General features: G+C 45.7%; 1 protein-coding gene across 1 annotated transcript; it reads left to right on the top strand.

The window, feature by feature from the left end:
* Nucleotides 1–6322: 6322 nt before the first annotated feature.
* Nucleotides 6323–24175, top strand: CPT2 (carnitine palmitoyltransferase 2). The gene is made up of 5 exons (XM_045799512.2): nt 6323–6629; nt 16153–16233; nt 17752–17858; nt 21308–22612; nt 23535–24175. The coding sequence occupies exons 1-5, from the start codon at nt 6475–6477 to the stop codon at nt 23864–23866; spliced, it is 1980 nt and encodes a 659-aa protein (XP_045655468.2). The 5' UTR covers nt 6323–6474; the 3' UTR covers nt 23867–24175.
* The last annotated feature ends 2399 nt before the right edge of the window (nt 24176–26574 follow it).

A 26574-nucleotide genomic window follows, 5' to 3' on the forward strand; every position in this document is an offset into this window, starting at 1 on the left:
CTGATCCTCTATGTCTACATTTATCTGTCTACCCAGTGCCTTCACCCTTTACCTTCTATGTGGCATTGCTATCTGTCTGTATCATATTCCTTTCCACCTGTCAGTCATGCACCTACGTATCCTAACAGCTGTCTGTATCCAGGGGTCTGTCCCCTTTAACCTTTCTCAGATATCTGTTAACTGTGAATAGTTAGAATGTGAATATTGGCCAGCCGTTTCTTTTATTTCAAACCTAGATTGTTCTAAAGGCCATCATTTTATTGGCCTGTCTGGAGATACCCATCATCTTTGATGGGCACCTTTGCATTGCCTCTGCGGTACCCTTAGAAAGCACTGATTTCCCCATAGACCTGGAAGTTGTATGTGATTTTTTAAAAGCCAAATTCTTGACATCAGCTACTTTTGTCATTATTTGTTCTTTTCTCATATAATCTTAAAAAAAAAAATCTGACCGAGGTTTCTGTGTGGTTGAATTCTGTGAGGCTTTTATTAACCCAGAGCACTCACACACACTCCCATTAAAGTTCTTGCCCACTGAAATCGGAAAAGGGGCACAAAAGAACTGGGGCCTAAGGACCTAGTGAGGACAAAGGTTTCCATTGGAAAATGGTCTTTTATAATAATCCCATCACACCTAGGAGGTGGGACAAGGCCATTGTTTTTGTGCCTTGAGAGTACCTTCCCTCTTCCTGCCCAGGATTGACTTGGAGCTGTGGGCAGAGGAGTCGGCTCCTACCAGAGAAGTCTACAAGGGAAAACAGCCACATTGGGAGGAGGCTGGAGGTGAGCTTAACCTAACTCAATTTGGAAGAGCTGAGTGCACATTGGAGTGAAACAGAAGTCAGGCATGTATTGCCACACGGTCCAGAGAGGGGCAGAGCCTTCCTCAGGAGGCATGCTCAGCTGTGGGTACAGTTTCCACCTCGCCTCAGCCGCGCTCAGGCCCCTTCACAGCCCCTTCTCCAGTGCGTCCTTATCACCAGGGACTGGAGGCCTGCCAGCGCCGAGGACCAGAACCCATGTCTGAGGTGCCTGAATTCAGTCCTCTGGATCCCTCAAAAGGTGCGCCTTCTAAATTACCTGGAGACCCTGTCAGGTCTTTAGACTCTGGCCCTCTGTTCTTTTCCTCCAGTAGTACTGATGTGGAGAACAAAGGCAAAAGAAAAAGAATTAAACTTCCTTTTGGCTTATGACCCATTCACAAGTACTTGAGACAGGCAGAGTGACCTTCCTCAAGGAGCTTAGCTGCCTCGATGTTAACACATTGCTCGAGACAAAAAACAATCTTAGCTTGACATTAGCCCGACCTCCAGGATCCCATAAAAATCCCTTTGGAAACTTCCTTTATCTCTAACACCCCCCTCCACCCCAAGATGTATGTTAGCAGTCGTCCTCCAAGCATATGGCCCACTGATACACATCTGAAGGGTGTCATGACTAGTGTTTTACTAGATAGTAAATGACCTTTTCCTAACAACAGCTGGCTGCTCAAGGTTCTGGAAACCTTGCTTCCAAATTCCTTAGAGACTTACACTATCCCTCACCCCCTCCCAACTTGAAAGTATATAATCAGTCACCCCTCACAACCGCAGTGCAGCTCTTTCTGCCCACAGGTCCTGTTCCCATGCTGTAATAAAACCACCTTTTTGCACCGAAGATGCCTCAAGAATTCGTTCTTGACCATTTGCTCCCAAACCCCAACATTTCACATCAGGTCTGGGCAATGCTTCAAAAAGTGAATGTCAGGTTAGTTATAAGTTTAAAGGACAGATTTTTTTTTCACATACCATGAACTCCTCATTCATTGGTTTAATCAAATATCTAGTGTATCCACACATGAGTTTTAAAAGTTTTTTTTTTAAAGATTTTATTTATTTATTCGACAGAGATAGAGACAGCCAGCGAGAGAGGGAACACAAGCAGGGGGAGTGGGAGAGGAAGAAGCAGGCTCCCAGCGGAGGAGCCTGATGTGGGACTCGATCCCATAACGCCGGGATCACGCCCTGAGCCGAAGGCAGATGCTTAACTGCTGTGCCACCCAGGCGCCCCAAGTTTTAAAAGTTTTTTAATGAGTGTATTGGTCAGGGTTCTCTAGAGAAACAGAAACAATAGAATATATGTAGATATACAGAAAGAGATCTGTTACAAGGAATTGGCTCACAAGATAATGGAGGCTGAGAAGTCTGTCCCCAAGCTGGAAGTCCAGGAAAGCTGGTGAAACAGCTCCAGTCCAGACCTGAAGGCCTGGGAAGCAGGGGTATTCTGGGATGTTCTTGGGCAGAAGAAGATGGATGCCCAGTACAAGCAGAGGACAAACTGACCCTTCCTCCGCCTGTTTGTTCTACCAGACCCTCAGTGGATTGGCGGATGCCCCCCTCCCCCGCAATGGTGAGGGTGATCTTCTTTACTCAGTCTATTGATTCAAATGCTAATCCCTTCCAGAAACACCCTCACAGACACACCAGAAGTCTCGTTTTACACCCTGCCTGCGCATCCCTTAGACCAGTCAAGTTGATTCATAAAATTAACCATCACAACGGGGCAGGGAGCACATTTTTTATACTTGGGATTCAATTTTTTGTATTTAAATACTTTTTCACATACTGTTTCTCTTTAAAGGTTTGGCGTTCGTTACAACAAATCCCACTAAATCAATTTTTGAGGACTGGCCTGTGAGTTTCCTTATTTTAAGCAATATTTGGTCCAGGTAAGAGCCAGTAGAACTAAAGAACTTGGGGCTGCCAAGCCAACTCTAGGTACTGGTTCCTGTCATTTATTTAAACACCTGGGTCTCTTTTTCATTGAAATGTGAGATCTTCTGATGTCTATTCAGAGTTCATTGTCCTTTGATTTTGAATAAGAGTATTACTTTAAGGGGCACCTTGGTGGCGTAGTCGGTTAAGCATCTGACTCTTGATTTTGGCTAAGGTCATGATCTCGGAGTCCTTGGATCAAGCCCCGTGTCGGGCTCTGTGCTCAGCGCAGAGTCTGCTTAAGATTCTCTCTCTCCCTCTCCCTCTTTCCCCCACACGCGTGCTCTCTTTCTCTTAAAAAACAAAAAACAAAACAAAAAACACTATTTTAACCTGACCACCATGTTCTGCGGTTTCATATTAATTTGAAGCAGATCAGAACTCTGGGACTACTTCAATACAAACAATGTATTCATCAGGATTTTTCTCTAAGTAGAGGAACTTTCTTGAACTTTACATAGCAAAAGTTGGTATTTCCAGTCTTCCAGCTCATGGTCACCAAGGCCATCTCAAAGAAAAAGAAGGAAAGCAGCTATCCATGATAGGCCTTGTGTTAGACACCTGGGTGCAGAAATAAAAGCAAGCTCCCTGTCTTGGAGGACCTCAAAGTTTATTGTGGGAGATGAACTATTAATGAAATCAATCATAATCTAGTTAGGGTTTACATACATGACAATAAAGGAGGATGAATGTGCGGTGAAGGGAGGGATGTGTTCTTGTGGGAAAGAGGAAGGATGAGGACCGAGGAAGATTTCACAGAGGTTGTGGGTTTTGAAGTGGGGTTTGGAGGATATTGGGGTGTACTAGGCAGAGATGCATGGAAAGAACATCCTAGATGTAGGCACAGCTAAACAAAGGGCATGAAGTAAGGCCAAGGTCTGGGAATTCTGAGTAGTTTAGTGTTACTATGGCACAGGATCCCTGGGGCGACATGATGGTGTTGAGGAGCGAGAATTCCTCTCCCCTTCAAGGGTCCTCCTAGTTGGACTAAGAATCAAATTGACATGAGACAGAGTAACAGGGGAAAATCAGATTTAATAGTGTACATATGGGGAATCTATACAGACATGGATAATCCACAGACAGGCAAGATGAGGTATATGCCTGAAGTATCTGTTTCATATTACATAATATGAAACAATTATCAGGTATATATGGGAATCATCCCGAACTAAGGAGAAGAGGGATAGAGTCTGGGATTTCAGAGGAAAGGAACGCAATTCACAGGGCGATAAGAAGAAGAGCAGATGTTCGGTAAATTAGATGTTTGTCCTCTAATACAGGTGGATTACTCAGATAAAATTTATCTCTGCCAATAACCCTTATTCTGGGGGAAAAAAACCCAATTTAGATTCTTCTTTGAGTTAAAGGAGGGGCAAAAGTTTCTCTTGAGCCTACAGGGTCTTGACTGCTTTCAGCTCAAAATAATCTTCACATCAGAGTGGCCTGTCTTTGGGTGGCCTGCCTTCGACCCTATAGTGGGAACTAGAAAAGCAGATGAGGGCCAGAATTAGAAGGCCTTGGCCACCGGCGTGAGGGGTTTGCTTTGTTCCTGTCAGCCATGCACCCACGGAAGGCTTTTGAGCCCCTCTTTCAGCTGTTATATTGGATGAGCACTATTCCTTGGCCCTCTTGTCTCTAGAAGTAAGCTACTGCTCGTCTTTTGGGTCCTCTGTTTCTTCTGGGTCCTCTGATCCCCTTAACTCTACATAGCTCCTCATGTTTGTTTCAGGTTTCAAAGCTTTGAAAACTGTCTGGATTTGGTGGAATGATCTTTTTTTCTTTTTATTATTATTTTTTTATTTTTTATTTTTGTAGGCTCCATGGCCAGTGTGGAGCCCAACATGGGGCTTGAACTCACAACCCTGAGATCAAGACCTGAGCTGAGACCAAGAGTGGGAAGTTTAACTGACTGAGCCACCCAGGCACCCCTGGTGGAATGATCTTTTAAGAAAAAATTTGATAGTCTCTCTCTGGCCCTATACACTGTAGGCAAACGGCACTGATAATTTAGGTTTGGGTCTGCTTTGTTCTCCCCTCAGTTGGAGGAGGATTAGATACTCAGTATTTTTGAGTTTTATGTTCAGTTCTTAAGGATTTGTAGTCACTGCCCAGCAAGTGTCAGAGCTGGTTGGTGATCTTTCTGCTCAACCAGGGGTACCAACTAGATTTAAGACAGAGCTGAGACAAAAACTCAGGTCTTCTGACTTCCAGTCCAGTGCTCTTTCTGATGTGCTCCAGCTTCTGCCACTGCTCAGCCAGCTATGGGACAGACCAAATGTACCCAGCTGCCTCAGACACACAGGGCCGTGTCTGAGAGAGGTGAAGCTAAGAAAAGTCCAAGTTCCCAGGGTGGAATTCTGTACCTCAAGCCAGCCAACGTGGTTTTATGTCTTTTGATACTTCCTTCTTCTGTGAAATGGGAGCAGAGCCTACCTAATAGTTCAGCTGAAGCTGAGAGCTGGGATTGGAGTGTGGTGGGGTTATTTGTTTTGTGATGGGTGAGGGAAAACAGATCTCTGTTCCAGTCCTATAATTTTTTTTTAAAGATTTTATTTATTTATTTATTTATTTATTTATTTATTTGAGAGAAAGTGTGTGACACAGAGCACGAGAGAGCAAGCACGAGCAGGGGGAAGGGCAGAGGGAGAGAGAGAAGCAGGTTCCCCGCCGAGGAGGAAGCCCATCCTCCATCCTAGGACCCAGGGATCATGACCTGAGCAAAAGGCAGACCCTCAATTGACTGAGCCACGCAGGCGCCCCTAGTCCTATAATCTTAGAGTCAGAGTTGGAAGGAAACTTGGAGGTGATTTGTGGTGACAGGCAATCTCATGCAGTCCACAGGGCACAGAATGCTCCCTAGAACCAGCGAAAGAGCGTCCTGCCGTTGGAAGTATTCAAGCTGAGAAAGCATTGTCAAGCAGAAGAGATCCTGCTCAAAACGGGCGTTCTGCACGGAACAGGTGGCTGAACGGTGAACTCCATGGTTTCCCGCTCCTGCGCATATTTTCCCTAATACCAGCTCGAGGTCGTAGGGCAGCTGGGCGGTGTTAACCATGGTAGGTCTGAGATCTTCCATAGGGTAAACTTCACGGGTCACTAGTAACAACCACCATCATCACCACGAACTGCTCACAGCGCCAGGCACTGTATATACCCAATGACCTCATTTCATAGCTAGGATCGTGAAAGGTACGCTGAATGATCGATCATACACCTCTATTTCTTAGACGAGGAAAGAGCTTTAAAATTTGCCCACAATCTCCTAGGGACGGAGCCTAGATCAAATTTAGGTTTATCAGATTCTTTTTTCCTTCCTTTCTTTTCCTTCAGCTCCAGTTTCTACATTGCGCGGAAAACAGGAGAAGGGAGTGGCTTCGGAGCTCCGTTTTCCATCGCCCTGGGAGCTGAAGGGAGACCAGCAGGAAGACGGGCGGACTGGGGAGGCTGTGGCGCTACCCGCCCTGCAGTGGGCTGAACCCTGGCCGCGATCCGTGCGCCGGTGGCGGGGCGGCGGTGGGCGGGCCCTCTCGTGGGCCGACGCTCCCGTGGGCCGTCGCTCTCGTGGGCGGGGCCAGGGGCCGGAAGTGGCTGGGGGGAGCTACCCGAGCAGGACGGGAGTCCCTGACGCAGCGCCCCGGGGACTTGGGGGTGGCAGCCTTGACTCTGTCCCCGCGAACTCCCATCCTCCGCCTTCTCGCCGCCGCAGCCTCTCGGGACGATGGTGGCCTGCCTGCTGCTGCTGCGCGCCTGGCCCCGGGGCCCTGCAGTTGGCCCGGGACCCCTGTGTCGGCCCCTTAGCTCAGGCTCGGGGTCCCGCGAGTACCTGCAGCGCAGCATCGTGCCCACTATGCACTTCCAGGACAGCCTGCCCAGGTGAGCCCGGCCTCCCGGTCCCCGCCCCCCGCTGGGGTCGGCCCCAACCTTCACACCAGTCACTCATGACTCTTGGACTCAACCCGCTCCCAACCCCCAGATTCCTACCTGGAACGATGTCGCAGCCCGAAATCTGGAAAGCCTGCCACTTTGAGACTCTCCTGGCACAAGAACCTCAGAACGTTCGCATTCGCTACTAGACCCCCCCCCCCATAGCTTGCTCAGATTCTGCATCTTGAGCCTCAGATTCTCTCTCCAGTGAGCCAACTTCCATCCAGATGCCAGAGTCCCTCACATTTCTTGCTGAAAAATGCCCACCGTGCATATCTCCAGCACCACTCTTACCCCTCCAACGAGGGTGTCCCCTGAAGTACTTTCATGACTGACTCTTGTTCCTGCCCAGAATATGGACAGGCCAATTCCTGATACACAGTATTTACCCTCCCTTAACTTTTCCCAGCACTCCACCTTCTTCAGGCCTGTTGCTCAGCCACGCTCACCGTGCCTCCAATACTCTGCACTTTTAGCAGCCCATGGGTCACCAGGCACACTCCTCAAGTGCTCACCTTACCCTCCTCCAACCTCAGCACTCTAAGTCCTGTCTTCACTGGAGGTCTTTCGTCCCTTCTAAACCTTCCTCAGCTACCCGCGAGGTTTCTCCCTCTAAGATATCCTCCCTAACTCCCATTACCCTCTGCAGCTTCAGTCTTCTTGCAGAATTCTAGACACCACCCTAGGTGCCCCTCCCAAACTCTTATTCAGCTTAGATCCAGAACTCACCCAAATTTTTCTGTGTTCCTCCTCATTTCCTTTAAAACACTTCACGCAGAGTCTACTTCCCCTATGAAAACAGTCCTGATAAATCTTCCTCTCCCTTTCCCTCATCCAGTATTTTCTTTTCCCACCTGGTATTTTCTTTAATTCGACTGCCAAGTTTCCCAGTCTTTGAACTCCCAGCCTTAATCTGAGCCTGCCAGGGCTCCTTTTCCAATGTTAGAAATTTCCTGAAATTCATTTACCCTCTAAAACCAGACTGTAACTTCTCTGCTCACTCACCAGTTAGTTCCTGGTACCAAGTCCCAAAATTGTCTCAAAGACCCTTCTCACTTCCTTCTGCCACCAGGGATCTCCCAGTCCAGGAACTGGAGGCCAGGGCTCCCCACCTCACAAAACAAGGATTGTATCACAGGCGGCACCTTCAACTACTCGGTTGCTGTTTTTCTCCACATCCAGCAACTGTGTGACCCACTGTCCTCTTTGCCCACCCCCACCCTCTCAGAAATAGTATCTGAGGTGATTTTTATGACATAACAGTGTGCAGACATCTAAAGCGGACTTGAATGAGATTATCTAGCCCCAACCCCAGTGCTTAAATTTGGCAGGAGGAAGGGAGAAAAAGACCAAAAGTGACCTTTATGCCTGTGGGCAAAGCCTGGAACACATCTTCTTAATAGCCTATGTGTGAGCCAAGCTTGTATGTGGGGGAAAGGTGAGGAATGATGGAACCTGTCTTCACTTGCCAAGCCCAGTAGCATTTGACTTTCTGGCAGGCCTGGGCTCCACTCAGGTTTAAGATCAGAGGGATTTTCTCCGTTTTAGAATTGGAAAGCTGGGAGTAATACTCAAGATCATTTCCAGCAGCCTACAGCACAAAAACCTGTAGGAATTGAGCTACAAATGGTAGTACCGAGTCATCACCCGTGGATAACTTCGAGCAAGGCCTCTGTTACCTTAGCTGTGAGTTGGTGGTGAGATAAGATGAGATTCCTTTTATCTCAGATTCTAGACTGGTAAACTGTATTATCTTGGGAACTCATTTTGATGTCCACTTGGTGAAAAGTCCTAGCTTTGAAGTCTGGTGGAACTTGGTTTCAGATTCTAGATGTGACACTTCGTAACTTTAGGCAATTCAGTTAACTTCTTTGAGCCACAGTTCTTACCAGTGAGGTAGGAATGGAACACACACTTCTTAGGGCTATTGTGAGCGCAGAGTGAGATAAGATGCCAAAAATAGGAAACTATCCTAATTAGTTTTCCTGGGAAGGACTAGTCCCTTTGTCGTAGTCCAGTTGGATCTCCCGCCCTCCCTCTTCCTGTTCCTGTTACATCACTGCTGCCTTTTTTTTTTTTTTTTTAAGATTTTATTTATTAGAGAGAGAGCAGGAGATGGGGGGGGGGGCGAGAGGGTAGGTGGAAGCAGCAGAGGGAGAGGGAGAAGCAGGCTCCCCGCTGAGCAGGGAGCTTGATGCAGGACTCGATCCCACAACCCTGAGATCATGACCTGAACCGAAGGCAGTTGCTTAACTGACTGAGCCACCCAGTCGTCCCCACCCTACTGCCTTTTGACTGCTTTCCTCTAGGTACCCTTGCACTGTCATTCATTTGTTTTTAAGTGTTAGATTTTTTTTTTCCCCTTGTAAGCGTGCTCAAATATACATCATATAAAATTTGGCATTTTAACTATTTTTAGGTGTATAGGGCAGTTAGGGATTATTTTTAAGGGCCATATTTATATACACTGAAGTTAATCTCAAAATACAAAACTGCAAGTCCTGAGGGGACAAAGGGTGGATCAACCTGACCTACTCATTCACACTATTAATTTGAGAAACATTTATTGGTATGGATTTGGAGACCAATCAGTCATGAGGAGGAGCATACCATACAGTGGGGGAGATTTGACAGGTAAACAGTTAAGATAAAATGTGATAAATGGGAAGCAGCATTTCCTGGTGGCTAAGATTGTCATCCTGAAAATAAAGAGCTGCAATGAGAGGCAAATGAACGTTTTTTGGGGATTAAAGAATAGCGGTGTGGGGAGTACAAATTCAAGTGAATACCCGAATAGAATTCCCACCTGTAGGATGAAAGCAACTGGTTTTTATTAGGACGAGGAAGGGGGCAATTACATGAGTTGAATAAAAGGGGGGGGGGGGAATGTTTTCTAAGCATGTTTACAAGCCAAACTACTCCAGGTTATACATTAATTGGTGACTTTTTTTTTTCCCCCCAGAAGGTCCATAACCATCAGTCTTGTGATCAGGGTGTCTGTTCTCCTATTGACTTCTCAAACAATTGCTTAAGACAATTACCATGTTGTCCAGAAGGTTTTAGCGAGTTCAAACAAAAGCAAGTAAGGCAGTTTCTCTACAATGGCTGCTCCAACTCCATTTTAAAATGGCTGTAGTCCCGTCAGTTTTCCACAAGATCATGAGGCAGGAGTCAGATCTGATCTTTAATCCAGCTCCACTTCATACTAGCTGCATGGCTGTGAGGTCATCTAACCTAAACACTGGGATGATAATGTTAACCTTTCTCTCAGGATTGTTAGAATTAAATACTGATACGAAGCATTTAGTACAAATCTGGCACATGGTAACTCAGGAGATATTCACGGGTACTCTTGCTGTGTCAGATTCGTGTTTGCAGGTGTCGGATGTGCTTGGTGACAATTATTGTGTTGTGTCAGTGTGGAGGTCAGGGTGACAGTGCCTGGGCGAGTAAGGGAAGCTTCACAGAGGAGGTGGCATTTGAGGACTTTGAAGATCACCAAGTGGGAGGAATGAGGGAAGGGTAGAGCAGCTCGTGCCCAGGAACAGAAGCCTGAAAGTACACGGCATGCTCAGAACTGTTGAGAAGTTTATGGAGAGTCCGGCTCAAAGTAAAGAATCACCATTTGGGCCCTAAGTTATTAGAATTGGGCTGGGTGTGTGTGTGTGTTGGGGTGGTGATTGGGGGAGACCCATTATGTCCTTAAAAAATAATATCATCAGTTACCGTTTTAGGCCTATAGTTGATTCACAATAAATGCCAGTCTGTTTTTTTGTCTTTTAATCCCTAATCACTTTTTTTTTTTTTTTAAGATTTTATTTATGTATTGGACAGAGAGAGACACAGCGAGAGAGGGAACACCAGCAGGGGGAGTGGGAGAGGGAGAAGCAGGCTTCCCGCTGAGCAGGGAGCCGGATGTGGGGCTCCATCCCAGGACTCTGGGATCATGACCTGAGCCGAAGGCAGACGCTTAACGACTGAGCCACTCAGGTGCCCCTCCCTAATCACTTTAGATAGTAACTGGTATTCCAGACATAACGGGCAGGTTGTCTAGAATTCAAATGGGAGGCTGGTGAGGCCAGAATTTCCAGTGTGCAGGATAACAGGGCCCCAGAGGCGTGTCCTTAAGATAGATTGGCCTTATCTCAATGGTAACTAGATTGTATAAAAACACAAAAGCCTGTTTAGCTGTGTTCTTGGCAGGAGGAACTGTTTGAAGTAAGTGCCTGCTGCTTGGAAGCTGTGGGGTAATAACATCTCAACTGACACAGAGGCACTTACACGGGGGATAATTAGGGAGAGAAATCTGCTGGTGCTTACTTTTCTTCCATCTTTATTATAGTAGTTGATGTTTAGATGGGGATTCTCTAGATAGCAGGTGGGGAAGGAGAACCCATGTGGTTAAGAGGGACCTCCCCAGGCATCTCTGCAGCCCTAACTCTACCTCTTGGAAGACACCTGGGGCTTAACATTGCAGGGAGCACAGGGAACTGCAGGTGTGCACGGGAAACCACTTTTGGTGTTCTTTACGAAACTGCAAAGAGACAAGGGGTGACCTTGCGACTTGATTTCTAAAGAGTAGAGAATAAATGTTGACTATAAGGGAACACTTACTGAAAAGCAGTAGCTGGCCTTTGCGGTAACAAGTTATAGAAACCCCAATTACATTGGCTTAAGCAAACAGGAATATAGGGACTCACAGACCTGAAAAATCCAGGTTAGATCAGGGGCTCAAATGATGTTGTCAATACTCTTTTGCCTTGCCTCTCAACCCTTTGGTGTGATTCCATTCTTAGTCAGGCTCTCTCCTTAAGGTGACAGAATTGCAGCCATCAATTCAACATAGTTTACACCCTCATTTCTTAGTGACCTCAGCTAGTAGGGATTTCCCTTTCCTAACAGTTAAAAAAAATCCTGTAATTTAGTTTTATAGGTTCTCCCTGGGTCTCATTGGGTCTGAACCAGTAGGCTGTAAGCCCGCTCCACGGTGGGCTGGGCAGTCAGCTCCACCTGAGCCAAAGGGACTTGAGTAGGAAGGGGTGCCGTTACCAGAAGAAGAGAGAATACATGGGGGGCAGCCAGAAAAACTGGTGAAATGCTGTGAAAGGCACTGAGGGAGAGTCCATATGCTAGTTCCCTAGTGACATGAACAGTCTAGCGGCAGAGATTGGATTTGTAAGACTTGAGCTCTGAGTAGATGATAGAACTTAATGTGTATTGAGTGCTTACTATGTGTCAGGCTCTGTTCTAAGTCAATGACGTGGATTGCCTCGGTTAATCTGCATTTTATAGGTGAGGAAAGTTAGGTGTGGGATGGGTAGTGTGCCCAGAGTCACAGAGCCGTGAATGATGGAGCCAGATTAACCACTGTGCAGTGGTGCTGGCGTGCAAGGGGAGGAATGCACGGGACCCCCGAGGTTGCAGTCACAGAATTGTAGAGGGGCCTTTGAGACCACCTCTTTCACTTCCTTCACTTTACTGAAGAGAAAACTGACCACCAGAGATGAAAAAGAACTTGTTTTAAAAAATTTTTTAACAGCTTTATTGAGATATTGTTCACTTTTTAAAGTGTACAAATTAGGAGATTTTTTGTATAATCACAGAGTTGTGTGACCATCACCACTGTCTAGTTCATTCATTCCCTTCTCCAACCGCACCCCCATGCCCCCCCACCCCGCAAAAAACACCCACACACGGTAGCAGTCACTCCCCGTCCCCCTCCCACCCCTGGGAGCCACTGATCTACCTTCTGAACAGTCACTGGTTTATAACTAAACTCAGGTTTGTCTGGCTTTGATGCTCACTGTCCCTAGACAGAGTAGATCTGCAGTCACGCAGGGTCATGCTCCCTTGAGTACCTTCCGTGTTCTCCCTCAGTACGTGCCTGGAGGAGCCCGTGTAAGTGTCAGAGTTGAAAGTGTCAGAGCAGAGGGGTTTACTGACAGAGGGTACAGTCAGGAGAGGGCGGAGGGTCCAGTCTTGAGAAAACATGCACTTTTAGGGCAAGAGGATCATAATGAGGGAAAAGAGACTCTGAAGAAGATGATGGAAAAAACCAACAGGGCAGAAGAGAGAATTTCTAACTCCATCTTCGATGTCCTTAAGGATCTCATGATTTGCATTCTGATGGGGGAGAGGGACATAACACATAACCCACTAAATGTGATAGAGCAGAATCAGGGATGGGTAGTGGGGGAGAGGAAGAAGTGATCCGTGCCTGTTCTCTGTCAGCCCATGTGCCTGGTGGAGGTCAGAGAAGAGGTTTTGAGGAAGGATCTTGACGAGTGGCGAGCTCCCCTCTCTGTGTATCACCGTAATCAGGAGAGCCAGCTCTGCAGTTTTTCTTAGCTCCACATTCAGTGACATTGTGTTGGTACCTTGAGTTTGGCCTGGGATTTACAGAAATTGGTACACACTACAAATCAGGGCTTCACCCCCTGGCCACCTGAGAGCTGGCTTACTAACCCACCACCCCTTGGAGCAGCAAGCAGGTGAGGACGGGGAGGAGGTACAACCGGCTTTGAGAGGAAAAAGACTTGTTTAATGTTGACGGCAAGCAGTGGGAGTAGGAGGGTCCTGGTCCTTCCTAGAAGTTGGGGAGTGGCTTTCTTTGGAGAGAAATCTGAAAGCAAGTGGTATTTTCAGAATAGTCAGATTTTAAGAAAGGTGAGGAGGTAGGAGAAGTCCTAAGGAAGTCCTAAGCAAGGGTAGTTGATTCAGAATGGAGCGGGGGTTCTAAGATCTAGTGGAGGGGCGCTGGACTGGTTCAGTCGGAAGAGCATGCAACCCTTGATCTTGGGGTCGTGAGTTCAAGCCCCACGTTGTGTGGAAAGATTACTTAAATAAAAACTTCAAAGATTTTAAAAATGGGGGGTACCTGGGTGGCTCAGTGGTTAAGCGCCTGCCTTCAGCTCAGGTCATGATCTCCAGGTCCTAGGATCAAGCCCCACATCGGGCTTCCTGCTCAACAGGGAGTCTGCTTCTCTTGTTCTCTCTCTCAAATAAATAAATAAAATCTTTAAAAAGAAACTTAAAAAAATAAATACATGAAAGACCTAGTGGGAGTGGCTAGTGAAGAGTAATAGCTGGTCGGGGCCAAACTGGATGTCGCTGAGCTGATGGAAGGAAATAGAGAATACATTGCTAAGTTCTTGGTATTATTTCATTTGATCCTCATAGTAGCCCACTGAGCTATTATTTAACAAATGGAGAGAGAGGGGGGCAGAGAGATAAGAAATTTGCCCGAGATCACATGAATAGTAAGTGACAGTCTCGGGTGTAAACCCAGATCTGTGGGGTTCCAAATGCTGTGAACCTCACTCTGCATATGCTAGACACGGTGGTGATGAACTTGTGCTAGATGGAGCTGGAACATGATAGACAGGATTTCGGATCTCTCTGTGAGGCAGTTCCTCTCTCCATGTCCTGCCTAGGACATCAAGAAATTTGCCACCCGTAACCCTATAACTAGACCTGAAGCGGCAGCGCTGTGACTCAAGCCTGGGTCTCCATCTCATTTTCTTTCCACTGGACCAGGAGTTCTCACACTTTTACGTTTCACAAAGCACTAAAATTACGGGGGAAGAATATTGTTGTTGACATTATTTCTTAAAAGAAAGGACCTTTAGTGACTCCCATCCCCCATCCAAAAAAAAAAAAGTGAGACAATCTCCGAATTAAGGGCAGACTTCTAAATGAAGCACATTTAGCTTTGTGGAAGGCTCACTGTACTGTCCAGGTTTGTTCATTTCACTGTGAACCAGTAACTTCATAACCGTGGCCGTCATCTACCAATGTATTAGATAATCCAGTGATGGGGACTGTACTGCTGTTTGCATTTACACTGAAGGCATCTTATATGAGGCAAAAATAAAAACCTAGTAAATTTGGCATATTTATTATCTTAAAAAAATTTTTTTTTTATATAGAGGGGCGTCTGGATGGCTCAGTCGGTTAAGCGTCCGACTCTTGGTTTCAGCTCAGGTCATGATCTCGAGGTTATGGGATTGAGCCCCGTGTGGGGCTCTGTGCTCAGTGCGGAGTCGGCCTCAGATTCTCTTCCCCTCTCATTCACTCTCTCTTTCTCAAATAAATAAAATCTTGAAAAAAAATTTATATAGAGAACAGGTGATTTACAGAAAACTGGTATCCATGATAAAAAGTTTATACTTTTTTCTCCATACTGCCTTAAGTTCCACTGAGGAAATTCCATTTCTGTTGTATCAATAACCCCAAAATAAATCTATTCTAAAAACTTGCTTTTCCCCACCAAAGTAAGTTCAGGCTAGACTTAACACTTGAACTTTTAATAAGGACTGTTGTTACAAAACTGCCGTTGCCTCTAATTGAGAATTTTCTTTAAAGAACTTCCGTTAATGTCCCTATTGTATTAATACAAAGCCTTGAGAAAGGTAAGTAGGTAACTTTGTAATTACGAGGTAGCTGAGGTAGTATTTGGGATTTTCTATGTAAATCCGTGAATATAAGGGCAGTACTCACAGTGTTAAAGTGTTGTGAGTGGTTACTCAGTGCGGCCTAAGTCTATAACGGCTATAAATAATTCAGATTAATTTTGACATCCTGTTTTTGATAAACATGAATTGAAAAATAAACTGAAGAATCACAGCATATCTTATAGTAAGGTTTTAGACTATGTTTTATGGATAACTTTCCACTTTTCCTAATGGCTGCCATATTTAGATATTTTGAATGTATCAGTCTTAATTTTAGGTTGGCAGCACTAACTTGGCAAACTGGGAGTAAGTTCTGGTATGACCAGATGTACCGTTCAGTAAAATCACTGACGTAGGAAAGCAAGTACGCCTTGCTCTGCTGTGCCTGTGTTTTCATTTCACTGCGCACCAGTGAGTTCATCACCATGGCTGTCGTTGGGAACGCACTGGTAGAGAGTGATGAGTAAGGAGGCAAACAGGAAGATCTGGTTCTCCGCGTAGGACTCTTGGTGACCCGGCAAGACTTCACGGTCGATCCCATATTTGGTTGGCCCTTGGACAGACCTGTGTTTCATTTCTGTATGATTCTGTGTCATAAAATGCCCAGGAAAATTTAAAAATGAACTGTCTTTTTCATGGTAGGGGAGAAAAATGCAGTTGCTCAAACTTCGGGTAGAATTAAAATCAGCGCCAATACCGGGTTAGCCGAGGTATCAAAATTGTGCGAGGAAACAATGCTTCAGGCGGCTTCTGCTTCCCCATTTTTAATCTATTTGAATATTTATTTTTCTTGTAAAAGTCATCATTAAGACATTAGAAAATTCTTATTTTACTTAAAAAAAAAGGTTACCATTGATACTTGCATTAGTAAATCCTTCTATTCTTGATTGGCCTGTGGCTTCCCATTATTGGTTTTTGGGGGAAGGAAATTAATGATCCAGTAATTATTTATTAGCTTGGGTTATGAAGCTAACTGACCTCTTCCACATATTGTCACCCTTAACTTATTTTCTTCCCAGGCTGCCTATTCCCAAGCTTGAAGACACCATGAAGAGATACCTCCGTGCGCAGAAGCCTCTCTTAGATGATGGCCAATTCAGGTAAATTCTGAGAACCCCGGATGACCGTGGTTGGGAGGTTCAAGAGAGGCCGGCCAGTAGTAGCAGACCAAGCTTCAGGGAGTGTCTGTGATTTAGTTGGGTCTCTGGAGACCTGGGACTTAGTCCTGACATTTTCAAGTTCAGGAAATAGATTTTCACTCAGGAACGACTGAGGATGCCTTGAAGTGAGATTCTGCCCAGACTCAACAGGCAATGGTGTCTAAGCCAGAATGCCAGATTTGTACTGTATCTTGTCAGGTGGACCTGGAGGCTAACTGGCCCTGGTCATTGGCAGAGGGCATGTGCCCTTGGTAGGGAGTTCATTGAGGAGAGCATATGGCAGGCCAGAAGTTTGCTTGGTGAGCAGGGGTACTGAGCTGGATAGTATGCCCCCCAGATTCATTCCCTTCTTGGAACTTAGTATGTGACTTTATTTGGAAATAGGATTGTTGCAGGTGTAATTAGTTAAGGTGAGGTCATACTGGAGTAGGGTGGGTCCTTAATCTGGTATGACTGGTGTCCTTGTAAGAAGAGGAGAAGGGACACAGACACAGCCATTGATGACGGAGGCAGATTGGAATGCATCAATAAACCAAGGAATGGGAAGGATAGCTGGTAACACCAGAAACAAAGAGAACAGAGTCTGCCCTACAGTCTTGAGGGAAAGTGTGGTCCTGTCAACACCTTGACTTTGTACTTCAAAGAACTATGAGAGAATACATTTCTGTTGTTTTAAGCCATGCAATTTGTGGATGTTATGGCAGTTCTAGAAAGCTAACTCAGCATGGAATTGGACGATAAAATTAGATATTGTCAAAAGTGGGTTGTGTTAAGCTCTTGTATCCCAGTGCAATTCACTTTTTCCATTTTGGAAGGTTTTGTGCAGGTAACTGGCATTGTCATTGGAATCACAGAGTCCTTTCCTGGACAGTGATGGAAAATGTAGATGAATTGTTCATAATCTAGTCCTCTGCTTTTAAATATTCTATATTAGTCACTTGAAACTTCTCTTGACATGGTAATGATTTAATAGCTACCAGTTACTACGTATTAATGTTTCAAACTATCCTGAATCCTTAGCTTTAAAAATATTTTTTATCCTTGTAAGGTGGTATATTATCTCTGTTTTATACATGAAGAAACCGAGACTCAGAGAGATCCAGTAACATGTCCAAGGTCACATAGTTTGACAGTGACAAAGCTAGAATTAAAGCTCAGCTCTTCTGGACTCCAAAGCCTGTCTCCTTTTCTCCATGCCAAGCTGCCTCCTGGATTACAGATTGCTTTATGAGATGTTGATTGATCTTCCCGATCAGTCATTTTAAGAAGATAGCCTAAATTTATCTGTTCCGGTTTGATTGCTGTTCTTCTGATCAGAGGGACTTTCTGATCTCAGTCCTAGGTTCTAGGGATGTGCTACTGGGGACCCAAATCTCAGTGTAAGAGTTCTTGGCTGTGTGTCTAGAAGTCATGTATTCCCTGCCGTGGCTTGATTCTGCCTTTTCTTGAACATTTCAGGAAAACAGAACAGTTTTGCAAGAGTTTTGAAAACGGGGTTGGAAAAGACCTGCATGAACAGCTGGTTGCTCAGGACAAGCAGAATAAACATACGAGCTACATTTCAGGTAGGCGGGCTGGGCTGTGGGCGTGGGAGTCCCCGAGCCCTCCACCGCGGACAGGGAGGCATCTTTTCTCCAGTTTCGGTCTCAGAATATTTTCGGTGAGACCGGCCCACCAGAGTAATGTCTCATCCACTCTTTCTGAGGTAAACTTCAAGGCTGAGTGAGTTCCTCCTCCACTAAGATCTCAGCTGGAGTTTGTGCTGAACAGCAATGTCTTGCCTTCTCTGCAGGTAGCATCCAGCCAGAGCCTAATCATTGGTTCTGTGGAAAGGATGCAGGATTAAGTCCTGTGCGGTGTGTGTGTCATCCTAGAGCCTTCACAGTCTGGCATGACTGCCCTCTCCAGCCTCACCTCTTGTATTACCCTGACGCTCTCATGCCGCAGCAAAACTCGACAAGTCACGGTTCCCTCAACCCTTTAGTCTTTCATTTTTAGCCTAACAAATTCTTTAAGACCCAAGTATGTGGTTGCCATAGATTCTGGCAGGGGTGGGGCTGGTGGTGGTGGGCAAATTGGGTGAAAGGGTTTGTCAAAAGGTATAAACTTGCAGTTATAAAAGAAAGAAGTCATGGGGTGTAATGGACAGCATTGCGGCTGTGGTTAATGATGCTGTATTGTATATGAAAGTCGCTTAGAGTATAGACCTTAAAAATTGTCATTACAAGACAAGACAATTTTGTAACAATGCGTGGTGACGAATGTTAACTAGATCTATTGTGCTGATCATGATACAACATATACAGATACCGAATCATTGGGTTGTACACCTGAAAGTAATTTCATGTTTTATGTCGGTTACATCTCAATCTTAAAAAGAAAAGAAAAAAAGAACCCCAGGTGGGATGAGTTTTTCCAGGAGACCTCTCAGTCCTCCTCCTCCTCTGTTCAGAGCTGGTTGTTTCTGCCTCTTTCCCCACAGCACTTCTTTTAATTTAGTTTATATTTTAATAAGGTTATACGTGCACATCATTTAAAGAATCAAATAGTTCTACCAGGCTGATTTGGAAAACCAGCAAGTTCCTGACCCTCCCCTAGTTTCCCACTCCTCACTTTCAGCCGCTCCTTCTTCTGACTTATACCCCCGTCCTCCAAATCACGTGTCCGTATCACTGCGTCTTCACTTTTTCAGTTGGAGACATTGTCTCCTGACGTCTCACCGGGGAGACCAGAATCGGGCCGTCTCATCTCCCTGCCACACGCACAAGTGTTCCTGCGCACGTCCCGTCCCGTTTCGGTTCACTTGATATTTGGTGTTTATGCTATTCGGGCCATATAAACACTATCATAAGCTGAGCCGTGGAGCCTGTTGAAATTATTTTTCCTGTTCCTGTGTGAACTTTTTCCCCCTGAAGTTAGTAATTATCTTATGCTTTCTTTAGTTTTCTATGTGCTTAATAATTTATTGGGGAAGGTTTTTTATGCTCTCATCTTCCTTCAGAGTCTGTCTCCAAGGTGCTTTTTTTTTCCTGTTTGTTTTGCCATCTTTTCTTTCTTCAGATCCTTCGTATTCCTTCTCTGTTGTCTTAGATTTGAGTGAGATATTCAAAAGCTTCTGGAAGCTCTGTGGATGAGGGTGGAGCAGGTCAGTCACAGCTTCACTGTAATGTGACCTGGCTGAACCATTTTCTTGGGGGGCCCCTAATGTTAATGTCTCTGGGTTAGACTCCCAGGAAAGCTTTTCCATTAAACTGCAGGTTGCTACTGTTGAAGGAGTAGGGTAAGGGAAGAAGGCTTGAGATCTCAGCTGTGACTGCTGTCCCCAGTTTTACTTTCTCCAGAGAGGAAAAGTTAAGTCTTCTACTGGAGCAGGAAGGGAATCTGGGGTTGGGAGTTGGGGTCTAATTAGTCTTTCAGCCAGATATATCAAGGCTGCCAGTTCCTGAGCCCTCTGGGGGTTCCGCTGTGTAGGTCATGTTATCTCCTGGCTTTTTTGGCCACCGGCTCAGGGTTCTCGTGTCTGCCTTAGTCATTACCAGTTGTCTCAGTGCTTTCCGACTTCCAGTATTTGCTCTTGTCTCCTGTTTCGTTCTCTTTGCCTTATTGGGTTATATCTCTTTAAAATTCTTTTACTGGAGGGATCAGAGACATAAATTCATGTCTCCTGTCATCAAGTGGATCTTACCCCAGTACTTTTTCTCTTACCATTTCAGTGTGTTACATGATGTTTTAATTCTGTTGGTGTCCTTCACCAGAGGTCATCTGATCAGAGTCCCCGTCCTGGTCCTCCCTCTATCCCCTGACTGCGCAGGGCCTGGCGCAGCGTGTTCTCAAGGAATGAAATGGAATGAATGGACCAACAAATGGATAACAGATAAATGCGTGTCCATTAATCCTTTCCCCGATGCTTTACATGTGAAAATTATTTCCTCCAGCGGGGGTGGTTTTTATGTGTAGACTTTATCCACGCTTGCTGATCTCAACAGGAACTTCCCTGGAAGACACATTTTCTGATAAAATATTGCTTTTGGGATTTTATAGGTCAGGAATCCACACGGATGCAGAAGGCTCGTTTGGATGATCCTCACGAACTGATTGTTATTTCTAATTGCTTTTCAAACATTTCTTAAAAGAGCGAGTGCACAGATGCACAGAGCATACAGAATGATGACGAATACTTTCCCCCACACTAGGGAGACAGTCAAGTGTGAATGTTGTCCCTGAAAGGAGATGAAACAAGAGAAACCTAAGGAAACGGGGTGGGAATTAATAACTAATCTCTTCAAGATGAATGCAAATGAGGTGTTACTGTATTTCTTTAAGAATCAGGAGAGGAAACAGAAAAAGGAAGAAAAAGCAACAAACCTAGGGAAATGCAAATCCAGATGACAATGATATACCCACAAGACTGGCTCCAGTCAAAAAGACAGACAGTAACAATAATAAATGTTGCCCAGGACATGGGGAAATTAGAATCCTCGTACACTGCTGGTGGTAATGGTGCAGCCACTTTGGAAGACAATCTGGCAGTTCCTTGAAAGGTTAAACTTAGACTTAACACATGTTCTAGCAATTCCACTTCTGGCCGTTTCCCCAAGAGAATTGAGAACATCCATCCATACAGAAACTTGTACATACCAGCCTTATTCCTAATAAGCAAAAAGTGGAAACAACCAAAGGTCTACCAATGGATGAATGCATAAACAAGATGTGGTGTATCCCTGTAATGGAACATTATTCAGCAATACAAGAAAGTAAAGAACCGACATGTGCTACAACATGGCTGAGCCTCAAAAACATAGTAAGTGGTAGAAGCCAGAAGCGGAAGACCACATATTGTGTGGCCCCATTTATATGTCATGAATTATTGCAGATCAAAAAAATAATTAGGAAATTTCACCCTCTGGAGGTTGACGTCATTTTTTCTGCATAAGCTTGATTATTTTTCTCTCTCAAATTTCATTTTTAGGGACTGCATTAACTTTTTATGATGTTTCTTACTTTTATCTTTTAGGCCCCTGGTTTGATATGTACCTAACTGCTCGAGACTCCGTTGTCTTGAACTTTAATCCATTCCTGGCATTCCACCCTGACCCAAAGTCTGAGTATAATGACCAGCTCACCAGGGCAACCAACATGACTGTTTCTGCCCTCCGGTTTCTGAAGACACTTCGGGCTGGTCTTTTGGAGCCAGAGGTTTTCCACTTGAACCCTGCTAAAAGTGACACTGATACCTTCAAGAGACTCATACGCTTTGTGCCTCCCTCCCTGTCCTGGTATGGTGCCTATTTGGTTAATGCGTACCCCCTGGATATGTCCCAGTATTTTCGGCTTTTCAATTCAACTCGTTTACCCAGACCCACTCGGGATGAACTTGTTACTGATGAGAAGGCTAGGCACCTCCTGGTCCTAAGAAAAGGACATTTCTATGTTTTTGATGTCCTGGATCAAGATGGAAACATTGTGAGCGCCTCTGAAATCCAGGCTCATCTGAAGTACATTCTCTCAGACAACAGCCCTGCCCCCGAATTTCCCCTGGCGTATCTGACCACTGAGAACCGAGACGTCTGGGCAGACCTCAGGCAGAAGCTGGTGAGTGGTGGCAATGAGGAGACCCTGAGGAAGGTGGACTCTGCCGTGTTCTGCCTCTGCCTAGATGACTTCCCCATTAAGGGCCTCATCCACTTGTCTCACAGCATGCTGCACAGTGACGGCACAAACCGCTGGTTCGATAAGTCCTTCAACCTCATTATAGCCCAGGACGGCACTGCCGCCATCCACTTCGAGCATGCTTGGGGCGACGGTGTGGCAGTGCTCAGGTTTTTCAATGAAGTGTTCAAAGATAGCACTCAGGCCCCTGCTATCAGCCCACAGAGCCAGCCAGCCCGCACTGACTCTTCTGCTGCCGTGCAAAGACTTAACTTCAAGCTGAACGACGCCTTGAAGACTGGCATCAGCACTGCTAAGGAAAAGTTTGATGCCACCGTGAAAACCCTCACTGTCGACTTCATCCGGTTTTACAGAGGGGGCAAAGAGTTCTTGAAGGAGCAGAAGCTGAGTCCTGACTCGGTAGCTCAGCTGGCCTTCCAGATGGCCTTCCTGCGGCAGTACGGGCAGACGGTGGCCACCTACGAGTCCTGTAGCACTGCCGCATTCAAGCATGGCCGCACCGAGACCATTCGCCCGGCCTCCATCTTCACGAAGAGGTGTTCTGAGGCCTTTGTCAGGGAGCCCTCCCAACACAGTGCTGGAGAGCTTCAGCAGATGATGGCCGAGTGCTCCAAGTACCATGGCCAGCTGACCAAAGAAGCAGCGATGGGTGAGATGGGGGTGGGGAGCCTGCCCTTGGGTCGTGTTGCCTTCAGCTCTGGGGTAAGCCTCAGTAATACTCTCCTCCATATCTGATTTCCACCACTTCACCAGTTCAGTCCATCTGCCAACCCCCAGATGATGATTTTCTACCCAAGCAGTCTAAACAGCCAGATTAGCCATTAGGGATCAGAATGTTCTTTCCTCCTCTGCAAGGATAGAGACATGATTCTCTTTCTATTATTTATTGGTCATCTGACTCACTTCTGGCAGTTCAGGATTTCTAAGTCTGCAGCCCCTCTTACTTTACCTCGCTTGTTGGCTTCCGATAAATAAGCCATCTCAAAAGCTCTTCCCAAATCTTAATGTCATCCTTCCTTTGCCTCTCTGTGGTAAAATTTGAGACCTGGAAAGGACCTGGAGGATCACACAGTCCTGTCCTTTCATGCAGCCAAAAGTCCTGGAAGTAAAAGAGATCTCCGAGACATTCTGGTCTCATCCTCCATTTTAGGGGCGGGAAACTGAGGCCACTGGCTCAGCATTACACAACACACGAGCAGTAGAGCTGAGATTAGAGCCCTGGTCAAAACCCTTTCGCTTTTGTTCCAGTGACTCAATCTTGTCTTTTACACTAGACTTAGACTTTGGGTTTTATTTTGGTTTTTGAATTCATAGCTCTTTTCGTTTTTTGTTTTTTTTTTTTTGACTGTTTAAGCTGATTCAGTTTCAGAATTTTTTAAAATCATACTTTCATTTTAGGCTCAGCTGCAGAGTTAGTGAGTTGGACGTGTGCGTGCATAAGCAGACAGAGCCTTCTTCCACTCTCAAAGATGCTGTGAAGGGGACTCTGACTACAGAGGGTGGGGGGTTTACTAAGGTCCCTTTCCGTTCTATGATTCTGAGACTCTGGTTTTCTATTTTGTCTCTGGCAGGCCAGGGCTTTGATCGACACTTATTTGCTCTGCGGTACCTGGCAGCAGCCAAGGGGATTGTTCCACCTGAGCTATACCTGGACCCTGCGTATGGGCAGATAAACCACAACATCCTGTCCACGAGCACGCTGAGCAGCCCAGCAGTGAACATCGGGGGCTTTGCCCCTGTGGTCCCTGATGGCTTTGGCATTGGGTATACCGTTCATGACAACTGGATAGGCTGCAACGTCTCCTCCTACCCAGGCCGCAATGCCCGGGAGTTTCTTCAGTGTGTAGAAAAGGCCTTAGAAGACATATTTGATGCCTTAGAAGGCAAATGCATCAAAACTTAGCTTCTGGATGGGTGAAAAGCCTCCATCGCTTCATTGACATGAAAATTGGGACCTATGTAGCCAAAAGGTGCTATTCTGTATATGAAGGAAACAAATCACAAGGTGCCTAAGCAGCCCATGCTGTAAGGCTGGAGCTTTTAAAGTCATGGTTTTAAAGCTAAACATAAAATTGTCAAGTGGAACCAGATCACAACTAAAGAGAATGGGAGATTTCAATTTTAAGGGCATTTGATCAGGAGGGGGGATTTGGAAGGATAACTTAGGTGTATTTATTGTTGAAGCAGAAATAAAATTTAATTGTTACTTGGAGATGGTTCCTTTTAGTTGTTGTTGTTCAACCTAATTTCCTAAACCCCACAAAGAACTTTCCAGCATTAAGTTCAGGTAATAGTAAGTTCCCACTGACTCCTGGCTCTTGAGGTGAGGTGGGAAGTGCTGTTTCATCCTCCCTATTAACTTCTCTCTCTCCTGGGACATCCTCTCTAAAAATCCTTTTCAATTTTCTAGAAAGTGGTCTGCTGGTGCTTGATTCTGATAGTCCTGTGGCAGTAAAGGGTATTCCTGTGGATTTGGGGAGTACTATTTGACTATTCCAGACAAATGAAGATTTATAATTGGTGTGTATTTATTAATCAGTTGAATCTTGCATGGTATCTATGGCCTAACGTACACGTGACTATTCTGTACATTTTGCACTTGAAATCTCTGGTTTTGAGTGAACACAGAATTTTTGTTAACAATCTGTTGTTGAATGCTGCTGTAACATGAAGGGTGTTTGGTTCTGTTCTGTCTTGTGTTTTGAAAAGGAAGGGGTTTTGTTTGTGTTTAATTTAAGCTGTGTTTGTGGTGGATCACCCGGGGACTTGATAGCTGGGATTTGAATTCCGGTATGAGCCAGTCACAAAGCACTTCCAATGCATTATCTCACTTAATTCTCCTTACAGTTCATATGAACATGCCTCTACCTCTTCTTAGTCGACTTCACCTGTCCTTCACCCGGTAATCATTTCGTGACTACCCAACAGGTACCAGGTTCCCTGTATTCCGTGGTTTAATCAGAGGGGGACACGTGATAGAGGCCACTACACGTGAACGTCACGTTGTTCTCATGTATGAAGCACCACCAAGAAACCTGAGCCGGAGCTCGGCTGCGTGCGCGCGTCACCCGGAAGCACTAGCCGAGGCCCCGCCCCACCGCTGGTATCGCTGCCGGGGCGCGGCGCATCCTTCCCTCCCGCCCCGTGGTGCCCGCCTTGTGCTTTGGGCCGGGGACGACGCTGGCCGCGTCGTGCACCTGTGCGGTCTGAGGAAATCGTTGACAAGGCAACAGGCAAGTTCAAAGGCAAGTTTAAAACCTATGCTATGTATGGGGCCATTTGCAGGGTGGGTGAGTCAGATGACTCCAATTCTCTGGCCGAGGCCGACGAAGGCGTCGTCTCTGACCCCTCCCTCCAAAATACCTGAACTGGTATCCTGGTTCTACCTGGTTCTACCATGTCTAACCTATATGACAAGTTTTTCCGCCTCTCTGGTGTGTGTTCCTCTGTAATTGAGGACAATTCCTATGGCATGGGGATGTAATGAGGACTAGCTATAATGATATAGGCAAAGCACCTGGCAGGTGTTGAAGCTCAGCCTGTTCTCTTGCTGCTCTGTGATGTCTGTGCTGCTGCTGTTCTGTTCCTTATCGAAGCGTTGACCTCACTTGAATAGAGAGCTCCGCATAGTTGAGCTCTTAAAACCAAAACCTTGATTGAAACTCGCAGGGCGGAGATGTCGTAGTTCATGCATGTGTTCAGGGTGAATGTACCCTTGGGCAGTACACCTTGGGTACATGTAGTTCTTTAAAGGAATCTCTTCTATGGTCTGTCTCCGTGTTCAGCCTTCCTGCTTACAACTTACCCTCCCCCCTTCCTCCTGGTTTTGATTCGTGCTGTGAAGGATTCTGCGGTGGTACCTGGGATGGCAAAAACACTCAGCTATTAAGTCTTAACCCAGTTGGGGCTCATACACAAGTTTTGCACATTTGTAAAGCATTTGGCTGATTTGATCCCCTCAACTGTGGAGTGGACAGAAGTTGCTATCTCTAGTTTACATACAGAAGATGGATAGTTGTGGAATGTAAGGAGGTCACGTGATAAGTGGTAGGATCAGGACAGGCTCTTTTGATTCCTTGTCCAGGGCTCTTTCTATTGTTTCTGTTCATCTCGGCTTCCGGTAATTACATCTTAAACTAGCTGGCCTCCCGACTCAGGAGAACGAACTTTGTCAAATGAATCCGTGCTCCTCCTGACCCTAAAGCCGCTTCCATGTGAAGTCTCCCATGTGAGGAGTGGGCTTTGGGAAGTCAGCAAGTTCTGTCCAGGTCGCTTTCTCTCTTCATGACTCTAGAACAAGTGTGGCACATCTTCAGATTCACAGCCAGGCCAGCCTCTCTAGAGATTATCTGCTTCTCGTTGAAGTGCCCCCAGGACCCCTAAAGCGAGTTTTGTGGATACCATGTGGCTTTTTTTTTTAAAACAGCTTTATTGAGATATACTTCACATATTATATATTCCACTTATTTAAAATGTATCAATCATTTTAGCATATCCACAGTTGTGCAACCATCACTACAATGCATTTTAAACATTTTCATCCCCCAAAGAAACTCTATACCCATTAGCAATCATTCCCCTTTTCCCTTAACTTCCCCCGCCCCAAATACT

Source organism: Ursus americanus, chromosome 12 (genome assembly GCF_024610735.1).
Source record: "Ursus americanus isolate L20-20 chromosome 12, mUrsAme1.1.p, whole genome shotgun sequence".
Taxonomy (NCBI): domain Eukaryota; kingdom Metazoa; phylum Chordata; class Mammalia; order Carnivora; family Ursidae; genus Ursus; species Ursus americanus.